Source organism: Parus major, chromosome 1, assembly GCF_001522545.3.
Source record: "Parus major isolate Abel chromosome 1, Parus_major1.1, whole genome shotgun sequence".
Classification (NCBI taxonomy): domain Eukaryota; kingdom Metazoa; phylum Chordata; class Aves; order Passeriformes; family Paridae; genus Parus; species Parus major.
The window spans coordinates 14,908,573-14,920,749 of record NC_031768.1 but is presented as its reverse complement, the minus strand read 5'-3'; the positions used below and the strand labels follow the sequence as shown (position 1 = coordinate 14,920,749).

General features: G+C 44.1%; 1 protein-coding gene across 4 annotated transcripts in view; it reads right to left on the bottom strand.

Moving 5' to 3' along the window:
• The window catches only part of SH3KBP1 (SH3 domain containing kinase binding protein 1), a 214,114-nt gene extending 204,220 nt beyond the window's left edge, over nucleotides 1-9,894 (bottom strand). Inside the window, exon 1 of one of the 4 annotated variants that reach the window (XM_015635209.3) lies at nucleotides 9,514-9,894. In XM_015635209.3, coding sequence (XP_015490695.1) covers nucleotides 9,514-9,517 — 4 coding nt within the window. In that variant the 5' untranslated portion in view covers nucleotides 9,518-9,894. The remainder of the gene's footprint in view (nucleotides 1-9,513) is intronic. The other 3 variants (XM_033512366.1, XM_015635182.3, XM_015635190.3) reach the window with 3 other exon arrangements.
• Nucleotides 9,895-12,177: the final 2,283 nt, after the last annotated feature.

Sequence of the window (12,177 nt, the reverse complement as noted above, 5' to 3'; positions counted from 1 at the left end):
GGGAAGGGAAGGGAAGGGAAGGGAAGGGAAGGGAAGGGAAGGGAAGGGATATGAAAAGATGGGATAACAGAGCATCAGGTATGTGAACAGACAAAAAAAAAAAGGCTAAAGAGCATCTTTCCTGCAAAACAGTCGAGAAACTGCAACGTAAATTTATCTTTAAAAAAAAAGCAAACCCCACCCCAACAATCAAAAACCACCACAACACATGAACACAAAACAACAAAACAACACAACTCACAAAGGGAAAGAAGCATGCATGTACTTCTGTAAGTGATGAGAAGAGGTGTAACTGCTTTCTGACAGAATGAGGTGAAGGAATGAGAAACACACAGGAACAAACAAGAATGTTTTCTCCACAACTGTGTACAAACTATCAAATACTCTGCAGAGGAATACATATTAATAGATGTCTCATGACTCCAGAAGCAGTACAGACAATTTTGAATTGTCAGAAGATAGTTCATCATGAGCTAGACAGTATCTTAATCTTTCACAAACCACAGTCAGATAATTGTGATGTCAGCTAATCAAAAGTACTATTTATAGGTGTTTCACACACAGAAATCGTAGCCTTTAAAATAAGTAGCATAGTTAATGCAAATCAAAGTGAGCAATTCTGAAAGGTGGTATGAGCTGACAGAACAAAGACCATTCAAACTGACCTCAGTGCTCAAAGTAAAACTGACAAGTGTTTCTACTATTTTCAAAAGTAGCTAAATAAAGGTATTTGATGAATGAAAGGATCAACAGATACGAGGGACATTTGTACCAAGTTTCAAAGAAAATAAAGATATTTTCCATTTTAAAAGAGATTACTAGATGGAGGAGGAAATAGCGGCTGTCCAGGAAGATGAACATTAAAAGCAACTGTAACCAAAAATGACAGCAACAGCAGCAGGAAGATTTCTCTCCCAGTTGAAAGGTTGTTTCTTGCAGCAGAAAGAGCTGATCTTACTTGTACAAATTAGTTGGCTGTTCAAGGATAAATCTCTTTTCATGACACACTTAGTCAAGCAAGGGAGATGTCAGAGAAGGATTTTGCTTATTAAGCAAACCTCCATCAATAAAATAGCAGTTAACTAGCCTGGATTAGCTATACACACAAATCCCCTGATTAACCACATGTTACCTCTACGATGTTGGAGCAGTTCTAGACAGACAGATAAATTTGACCCACTGTGGTCTGCAAGACTTACAGACTGCTACACAGAAAGAAGCAATTGAGGAGCTGCTCAAATTTATCAGCTAACTAGTTAAAAGCCAACAAAATCCACAAAGTACTTAGCTTTTTGTCACCTGGAAAATTAACTTTGTTGTTCAAGTTACTCACAAAAATAGCTACAAAGAGCACATTTCCAACATTAAGATACAGCAATTAACAATGAATCAAGATTAAAAGTAATCTAGTATCAGGCGGAGATTAAGGACTGAACTAGTTACATGATCAGCTCAGTTCAGCAAACGGCTTAGAATCTTAAAATGAAACTTTAATTGATGAAATTTAAATGTTACCATTTTCATTAAAAAATGCAACAAAAGCACGGAAGTGAAGCAAACTTCAAATCTACTCCTTGAAGAGGTTTAACTGTTTGACTTCAATATCAATATTTAAGTCTAAACCAAATCTAGATTTCAAGATTGCATAGTGATTAACCTTTTCTTTCCCACATGCAATCTAAAAATACAGATATTTAAAAGAGCTTGTAAGCTACCAAGTGTTTTCCACAACTGTTGGCACCCTGATGTGTCTCTGAACAAAAGTTAAAATCAAATAATAAGGTGTAGCACATGCCATTAAAAAAAGTCTTTTAACATGATGAGGATTTATAAATGTGAAGACACTTCATTTACTCTCCTGGGACTAATTTAATTTTTCATTTTATTAGGAAGTGAAGTTACAAGCATTTCTTACTAACAGGCCTGCCTTCACAGGGTGTGATTTTGTCTTCCCTGCTAGCAGGATCTGCCTGGAAGCATTGCTGCTCACTCCCAGGTGTTCAGGAATTCCCATTGTCACAAACTTCTGGACTGTGCACTCAAGGCAAGGCTCCCAAGCTCAGCCTTTGCTGGAAGGCTTTCACTCTCTGTACTCATTTCTACATCCTTTCACACAGCCATTTAAATTCTGATGGGAAAAAAGTCAGGTTCCTCTAGGGTTAGGATTTTTTTTTTTTTTCGGGATTTTTTGAGGTATTTTGGCTGCCTTGTGTAGGTTTTTGAGGGTTTCTTTTGTGTGATAGTTTAAGCAGAAAAGTTGGAAATTTGTATTCAATGAAAATGGCAGTTCTGCAATTTCAATGAACTATAATACCGTCCTATTTCATGGGAAATTAAGGTGATCTTGTCTGGAGTGAAAGGTTTGGATAAGGTATTTTTCCACAAAGCTGTTGACAATAAAAACATGTTCATAAGGAATGAATAACAAAAAACAAAAGTACTGCAATAGTCAACCCTCATCAACAAAACATTCAAATATTATTTATAAATAAGCATCACCACTCTTCCAAAGCAAGCCACTAATCCTCAGATTTGCAAACACAAGGCCAAAGCTAAAACACTTTTTTATAAGTGGTCCAAATTCAACAGCAAAGAAGTTTTTTAAACCTTGCCGTAACAAAACCTCTAAATAAAGGCATCTTTTTCTGGGCACAGTTTGGAATCTCTGGTGTGCCCTTTGACAGTGGGAAATAGAGGAGCACTAACAGCTCAATAAGAGCTCAGTGAGACCTCACAGAAAGAACAGCAGGAATGAGCAAAAACTGAAAAATAAAGCTGAGGTCTTGCTGCTTGCCAGTTTTATATCTGTCACAAGGACAGAAAATTTTCAATGCTGCACAAGCCTATCAGGGAAAAAAAAATCCACTCTGCCAAGTTACTGGAGTATGAAAAATGCTTTTTGCCAGTGGTGAGGATGAATCAGCAACCACAGATAGAGAACATTCTTAACTTAAACCTGACATGAAAGTTCTCAAAGAATGGCTTTACAATTGGCTCAAAAACGAAAAGTTCTGTATGTGCACACTTATTCTCTGATACTGCTGCTATCTTTAATGAAAACCTTTATAAATCCAGCTCATGGGGAAATATGGGGCTACATACAAAGAGAGCCAGGCTGACACAAGTAGTCCATACAGCACCAGCAGTTGCACTGATCTCCAAGAACTTCCCACAAAACCAACTTAAAACAAGCAGGAAAACCCCCTGAAGTGACTTTTGTGTTTGTTTGTTTTGAGACTTTGTTATCAATAAAAAGCACCAATATGTTGCTTTTTAAGGTAACAAACAAGTTCCTGGAAATTACAAGTAGAGAATGCAACATGTTATGAGGATTCCTATTTTGCAGGGGTAGTTTTTTTGTTTGCTTGTTTTAGGTGAAATGTAAGTCACAAATTCATAATTACAGATTACCTATGGGACATAAACCACTTAATTTTTAAATACAAGCAGTGTGACCACTGAAAGCTAATTAAATATTGATAGATCATTTTGAAGGCTTTGGGTTGGGAGGGACCTTTGAAGACCTAGATCTAGTCTATTTGGGCCTCAATTTGCACCACATGCAATGAATCTATATCGACATTTTCAAAAAAGCATTAATTCCCCAGGGAGCTGTGCACCGATGCTGACTTTGGTCTTCAAATAAATGAATAGACTTACACACTGGTTTTGGTGTGAGCAGGTTTCAGTTGTCAGAAGTGATTTAGCTGCACAGTTTGAAAGACAGAGAATGAGATAAAGAGGATCTTTTTCCTTCTGTACAATACTCCTGATAAAATTCAAAGGCAGAGTTCAAAAGACACCTCTTTATACTGACACTACAGATTAATCAGAAGTTAGGGATATTTCTCTTGTATAAATGCTCAGCTTTCTATAATACATTATCTTTGTTGCTAAAGATAATTTTTTTCAGCACAGACATCATTTCTGCTCCACAACTCTACACAATTCTTCATACTAAATCAGAAGCACAAATTATCAGCCACTCTCCCCCTGTAATACAAACTTTTTGTAAAACCAAGACATCCTTTCCCTTTCTGCTGCTTGTTTTCCAGGATGCTCCATTCTCTAAGGCAAAGTTGTGTTAGGAACAAAGCTCAGCCAAGACTTTGCAAGAGTCATCTCACCACACAGCTTTTATGTGGATTCGCCACTGCATTCTCAAGAGTTGCTTTCTACTGATGCTTCTCAGTTATCAATAATAAAAAGGAGGGGAAAGACAGCTTCATTTGGTAATACAATCCATGAATACTGAACTGCAGTATTTGCATATGCTCTCACACATAGGGACTTCAAGCTTTTATTGTGTTTCCTCTCAGTGTGAAGCAGACTGTCAGCAATTACTTTTACATTAGCTGAATTACTGAATCTTGATACTCACCTCCTCTCTCATTCCCCTCCCCCTAATATATTCTTTCATCATTCTTCAGTGTACAGAATGTAGATATGCCCTGCAGCTACTTCCTGCTTTTGCATCAAGGGAAAACATCCGCTCCCTGGTCCAGGATTTTAAAAACCACACAGATAGGAACCATACAAATTCCATCACCATTTTTTATAAGCTTGCTCTATACCAGCAGGATCAGAGCAAAAGAACAGATACCATCTCTGCAGCTGTTTTCACTCCTTTGATCTCATCAGGGCTAACCTGCTTGCAGCACATCAGTGACCTCTAACACATCAGACCTGAAATTTCAGCTGCTCATTTCACATTTCCAAGTTCTCCTTTTTTTTCCTCCTAACACATGACCCTTCTCCTATAAACAGGGAGTCAATGCATTATCTACAAGGTCAACACTGATCTCCTAAACAAATTCTGATATACCAGCAGTATTCTTAATACTCCCTCTAACATCCAGTGAATAACAATAACAAAAGAAGCAATCTTAATAACAGCAAACAGTGATAAACTGTATATATTAGTAGCAATTTAAACAGAAATATGTATGCAGTCAGCACTCATATCAAAAGAAGACTGCTTCTCAATAAAGTGTCTTATTACATTAGATTGTTATTATTACATGCTCCTTACATTTGCTTCCTTAAACCCAGGCAGAAAAAAACCCAAAACTTTTCTAGCAGCTCTATTGTAATTTTCTACATATGAACCTTTGATTAGCACAAAAACAAGCAAGAATTCTGCTCTTTTAAGAAACAATCTATTTCACACTTCCTGAGCTAAAAGCAACAGTTAATATAAAAAAAACCAACTCTAATGGAGAGTCTGAGGAAGGAAGAGCTACTGCAAATGAGCAAGAAGAAGAGATGCCACAATCAGAAATTATTTTCATAATCTTTTACATATACACACATATTTACATATGTTATATTTCTTGGTTTCCAACCCATATAAATGAAACTTTATAAAGGTTAATGAAAATATTTTATTACAGTTTATGAAAACTCCACTGGAACTCAGACCATAAGCCATTCATAGGCTGTATAGTGTCATTGACCCTGAACAGATCCAGTGTAGCTGCCTTCTTGTGAGAAACAAACCTACCAATGACCACAAAATAATTAAAATCAGTAATACCCCCTATGAGGAGAATAAAGACTTTTTATGAGTAGGGAAGGATTTTTGCACAAAATGTTCCCTACAAGGCCACTTTACAGTTGCTTAAAATGTTATTTAAAAAAAAAAAGAAATCCAAGTGAAAAAAGTCATGCTAATCATCTTTCTTATTACTTCTCCTTTTTCAGCTGAAATTGTTCAACTGCCTTCAAGGATGACTAGAATGGCAAATACTATTTCTATTTTAAAAATTTACAGCTATTTTACTGAAAGGCTTCAATATCACCACCATTTTGGAAAGGCAACCACAAGCACACCTATCATCTTCAGTGAGTGATTTGTACAACTTCTGCTAAGCTCAGGCCTCAAAAATTCTTCATTTTAGATAGGAGCATGGAGTCGCTGGAGTTCACCAGCTGCACTCCCCAAGGCTCCTGTTGCAGTGAACACTCTTCAGGTGTCACCACGGGGCCAAGCAGAAGTTTGGATGCAGACACAGCTCTGTGCTGGAGGTCAGCCTGGCCCCACATGCAGGAAATGTGCTCAGAGCACTCCCTCTGTTGATGCTGTGATAAGGGAGAGGAAGGGAGAGGAAGGTGGAGGAAGCAGCATCACTGAAATGTGTAAACAGAGGAGGGGGAAAGCTGAGGGCAGGGGATAGAGGAGAATTTAGAAAATTTTTTAAAAAAAAAAAAAAAAGGAAGATAAAAAAATAAAAAGGGATTGTAACTAGTACAGCATAATCACACTCTCACATAGACTGAATTCTTTTGATGGCATTACTTCTTGGTGTAACATTCCTTTGGTGTGTACAAACCAGCTGCAGTATTCCACAGCAAAGCACCTTTTCCAACCAGTTATGTAAAACCAGACAGACAACAGCTGTCTGCCAGTGTAAGCAACCTAACTGGTTCAAAGGGCACAAGATTCTCCCTGGATCCAAATTCCCAGATACGGTGGCAGCATAGCTTCATTGCAGCATTATGATACAGGACCCTCACCTCATTTAACACACTCAAATGGCTGTGCTTTCAACATGAGTCAAGACTGCCCAGCAGAAGAAAGGATTTTCCTTCATTTACTGTAGAAGTTGAGAGGTGTGTCTCTACTGACAGAGCCACACAGCTGCTTCATGATGTTAAACGCTGCTCTCTAGAATCACACCTCTAATCTTGCATTTTCTAAATTTGATAAGCAGTACATTTCAAACCAGGTTTCCCCATATCTACTTTGCTTTCTCCACCCTCAGCTTCAGGAGGACAGTCTGCTGTGTGGGCACCCCATGCTTTTGCAGTTGAGACCGAGTTCCCTGACCATACACAAGTATGCTTCATAAGTAGCTTCAAAACAAAAACAGAACAAAAAAAACCCAAAAGCAACAACAAACAAACCACCCCCCACACACATACACAGATCCCCACAAAACACCACATCTTAATTTCTCAAACACTTAAGGAGGGGGACCAAGCTTGTTTCACTGTGTTCATGACTACCTTTAAGATCTTTGCCTTATCCCTTCTTATTATGAGAACTAACATCATTATTTCGCTCCGCTCGACTCTGAGAAGTCCATTCCAAGTGTAAATTAATTAATTTGAATGTACTCTGCCTATAATGTCATAGAAGAGCTCATAAAACATCAATTACACAAAGTACTTCTTGTAAGGTTGGGGTGTGTGCTGTAAAAAAGCAGTGAATCTCAGTATACAGGTATGTATAACATACACCCATATATACACATGCACAGGGTTGGGCTAAAAACACTCTGCAGTGCCACACAGAAAATATAAACAGTTAATATAAGAAGGTGTACAAGTAATCTAAAAATGAAACATTAGGAATTGTAACAGTGTAGTGTACAAACAATTCACCTATTCTCTTCTGCATCTGAGATACCTTACAAGAATGCTAACTATGTTAAAAATGTTTTTAATATAACTACTTTCATTTGATATCTCTTGAAAGATTTTACTTTCATACTATGCATATCTTCACCTCCTTGCACAATTTTTCTATTTGTTTGTAAACTATGAGAATCACCATTTGAAGATATGAACAACAATTAAATCATATCTACCTTCCCTCCACTCCCATTTTGCAAAGCAAAGTATGACTGAATCACGATGATCTGGGAAAGCCATCAACCAAATGAGCTTTAAAGAAGCAAGATGTGTAAGATCACTGCCCAGGAGAGGGATGGGTGAGTAAAAAGAAAGAAGATGGCCTTTACTACTAAGTTACTGCATTAAAAACCATCCTAGAGCTCTATCAATGCAAATTACTTTGTTGGTTCTTTCTTGCTTTACTTATTTTTTTGAACCATGAAGGCTAATATTTGGTCTATGAAGTAAATCGAAATCAGAAAAGTCTTACTGCATCACAATACAAAGTTAGTAAGAAATAAATGCATGGGAAGAGGAGAAGAAACCAAAAATAACTCTAAAAAAAATATTTCCTAAAACATGCCCTGCTGAGTACAGATTCTGCTCCATTCAGCAGTTACAAACCCTACCTCTCAATACAACAATATGTTTCAAATCTTATCTGTTGTGGCAGAAGACAGAAGTTGAGAGCTGTGTCAGTGAGCCGGCAAACCAACCCTAAGAGAACTCCTACAATGCCCGCAGTTAACTGTGGCAGCCTGGGATGCCGGCCTAGTGTCAGCAGCGGCGGACTCCGGCCGGATCAATACGGCCGAACCAGCTGCACAGGGATGAACCCATCTCAGCCCGATGGGGAGAGCTAACTGAAAGCTCGAGCTTAATCTGCTAACATGCAGGTAGCATCGCTCCCATAGCACCCCGCAAACTAATCTCTCAAAGAACAAAGGGACGATTTATTGCCCGCTATATTCCCAGCGTCACTGTATTACAACAGGTGAAATTGTGTAAAATGTCTTCCTACGTAACGCATTATATTCAGTCGTTTCGGTGATGCTGCTTTTAGGTTCCCGCACAGCCCGACCGCATTTCCGCCGCCGAGAGCGCAGCGGGCAGCGGGGGGCCTGGGGACATCCAAAAGCCGCTCTTTCGGAGCACCGTTCGCTGCTGTCTGCAGACGCCGGCCGGTGTGTGCGCCAAGGTTGCCCATCGACCGCTGCCGCTTCTTTTGTTCCCGCCTGTCCGTCATTTTCCGCCGGGCACCGCGCTGGGCAGAGCGAGCCGCGGGCAGCCGCACTCCAGCGACACCCGGGGCGCATCGCTCAGCCAGCCCGCGCCTGGCACCGCCGCTGCCGCCGCCTCGCCCGGCATAATGGGACAATTCATTCCCATCCTCCCTCCCTGCCCCCTGCACAGGTAACGGGCGCTGCCCAGCTCGGGCCGGGCATCCAGGCTCAGCCTCTTCCCGAAGTCCGCGGGTGACACCTCACGGGCAGCGGCGGCCGAGCGCCGCCCGAGTCGCTCCCCGCGCCGCGGCTCCAACGACCCCGCGCAGCGACCCCGGCGGCCGCCCCCGCCCGGCGGGGCAGGGAGGGGCGGTGAGGGGCAGTGATGGGCAGTGATGGGCAGTGACGGGCAGTGCATCTCCCCCGGCCGCCCGCGACCTCCGCAGCTCTCCCCGCTGCAGCCCCTCGGAGCGCAACCTGCGCGCCCGGCGAGGAGATCTCTCTTCTCTCCGCCCGGCCCGGTGCCACCACACCCCAGACTGCCCGGGAGGGCTGTGCCCGGCAGGAAGGCGTCGAGGCCGGGCAGGCGATGCACGGGAGGCTTCGTAACCGTGTCAGCCCCGCTCGGCAGCACCCACAGCGGCAGCCCCGAGGGGGCACCCGGCCGTCGCCCCGCCGCCGCCAACCCCGACCTCTCTGCCTGTCACATGAAAACAATTATTGCCTCGGCCGGGGGAGGGGAGGAGAAGTTAAAAGCCGTGAGGCGGAGGAGCGGAGGCCGGTGGCGGCCACCTCCCTCCCGCCGCCCCCAGCGGCACAGGCACCCACCCCACCGGCTAGCCGGGAGCCCCAGCTGGCCTCCGGCATCGCCACCTCGGCGGCTTGAACTCACCCATTTATGTCGAGCTGGGCTTCGCCTGGCAGCGACAACAGGCTGAAAGTTTGGGGCGGGTGGCCACGGCGAAGGGAGGGGGCGAGGGACCGCCCGAGCCGCCGCCGCGCGGAGCGGAGGCGCTGACAGAGCCGCTCCCTCCTCCGGCGGCCGCCGCGCTCAGCACCCGCCGCAGCCCGGCTGCATCCTGCGTCCTGCGCCGCGGCTCCCTCAGCGCGTGTGAGAAAAAGGAAATATATAGAAATCAGGAGAGAGAAGGGGCTCAGCCTTCAGCTCCTGCAGCCAACTGGGTCCGCGCCGCCGCCGGGAAAAGCAGCCCGGGGCGAAAAGCGCCCGGAGGAGGCTGTGCCGCCGAGCCGCGGGAGGGGCGGGCGGGGAGCGCGGCGGGGCGCGGGGCGGGAGCGGCTCGGGCTCCGCGGGGAGAGGAACCGCGGAGTTATCTGCTGTGGGAGTACACCTGGAACATCATCCAGCCCCACTGTCCGCCCAGCACTGCCGCTGGAACCCCTAAACCACGAAAACATCGCCCAGCGCTGCCGCTGGAACCCCTAAACCACGAAAACATCGCCCAGCGCTGCCGCTGGAACCCCTAAACCACGAAAACATTGCCCAGCGCTGCCGCTGTGACCCCTAAACCACTAAAACATTGCCCAGCCCCAGATCCCGGCGCCTCTTCCAACACCTCCGGGGTGGTGACTCCACCACCTCCCTGGGCAGCCCGTTGTTATAAGTGCATATTATATTATTGGCTTTTCGCAAATATTATAATGAATGTTATATGTATAAGGTTAGAAAATTTTGTTGTACTAATATGGTTTATTTCTGTTATTGATGAAATTTAGAAATAGTGGTATAATGCATATATGTTAGGCTATAACATGATATTAAAGTACAAACTACTTTTTGTTTCTATAACCCAGAGACTGAAGAGATAGTCAGAGATCACCCCCCTCCAAGAGAAGGATTTATTGCATCCTTATCGGAGAATATAAAACCCAGTGGCACCAAGAAGATTGATCTATCGGGAAGGGGGCAAGGTAAAAACTAAACAAAGGACCATCAAAAAATTTAAGAATATATGAATATGTATGAGAATTTATGGATATGTAGTAGGGTTCTGTTTTTAAGGGACAATCCTTTGTTAGTAAGGTGTGGTCTCGGCTGAATGCAGAGACACCCGGCCGTATCTGTATACTTTATTTTTATCTCCTAATTGTCTTTCTATTAAACTTTTAAATTCTATAAAAATATGTGAACCTCGTTTTTCACACCTTTGACAGAATATTTTTTCTAATATCTCATCTGAATCTCCACTGTCCCAGCTAAAGGCCGATTCCTCCTGCCCTCTCGCTGTGGGCACAGAAGAGACCAGCACCCACCTCACTACAACCTCTTCTTGGGGAGTTGTAGAGAGCGATGTGATCCCCCTGAGCCTCCTTGAGACTAAACAAACCCAGTTCTTCATGAGACGTGTTTTTCTAGAGCCTTTCACAAGCCCTGCTGCCCTTCTCTGGACACCTAAATGTCCTTTATGAAGTGAGGGGCCCAGAACTGAGCGCAATACTCGCAAGTGTGGCCTTGCAAATCAAAATCAAAGAAATTTAAGAGAAGATCCCTTTCTGCTCCCTGCTGCAGGGTTTGTGGTATTTTAAGGAAAGTACATCCAATCTTTGAATAAAAAACCTGGGGTCATGCCCTGTAAGAAGTCAGCATATGTGTGCATAAAGTAAGAGTGTAAATGTTTCTTTGAGAAATGCTTGGTACAATAAAAAAATTCTAATTTCAGAAGATTTCCAAAACAGGTCAAAATGATGCTAAATATGGAGCAGGGCCATGGATGAAACTTGTGTAATACAGTAAGAGAAGGCTCCAGGGTGACCTTATTGTGGCCTTCCAGTGCCTGAAGGGGCTCCAGGAAAGCTGGGGAGGGACTTTGGACACGGGATGGAGGGACAGGACAAAGGGGAATGGCTTCTCACTGTCAGAGGGCAGGGTTAGATGGGATATTGGGGAAGTATTCTCTCTGTGAGGGTGGTGAGGCACTAGAAACTTTCCTGTCTGCCCGCCCAGTGTGACTCTGAGAGTCACTCATCCCAACCTGCAAGATAAATGAAGTGGGAAGATGAGACACAGGGAGCTCATGGGTCAGGAAAGGAGTTTTGCAGGAGTTAAAGTGACAGCAGTAGTTGTTGAGGGAATCCCCATGGTGCTGCTGTGCTTATGGTGTGTTCAGCAAGGAGGATTCCCAGGGCCCTGGCTCCTTACTGTGTTCTGAGGGTGCACAGTGTGAAGGTATCAGCACCATAACACACAACCCACACTTCTGCGTGTCTCTGGAGCAAACAGCGTGGCTGTGAGAAGGATGAGGGCAGCACCTGCTTCTGAGAAGGGACCCCAATGTTGTGAACCCCAGGACCCTCAGTACTCATCACCCAGGAGTGCTGAATTCCCTACCCAGCACAATATACCTAGAACATGGCACCCTGCTTCCGCTCCCTTCAGCCCGCTCCCCGCATCCCGCTCCCCGCATCCCGCTCCCTTCATCCCGTTCCCTGCATCCCGCTCCCTTCATCCTGCTCCCCGCATCCTGCTCCCTCATCCCGTTCCCTGCATTCTGCTCCCTTCATCCCGCTCCCTGCATCCCGCTCCCTGCATCCCGCTCCC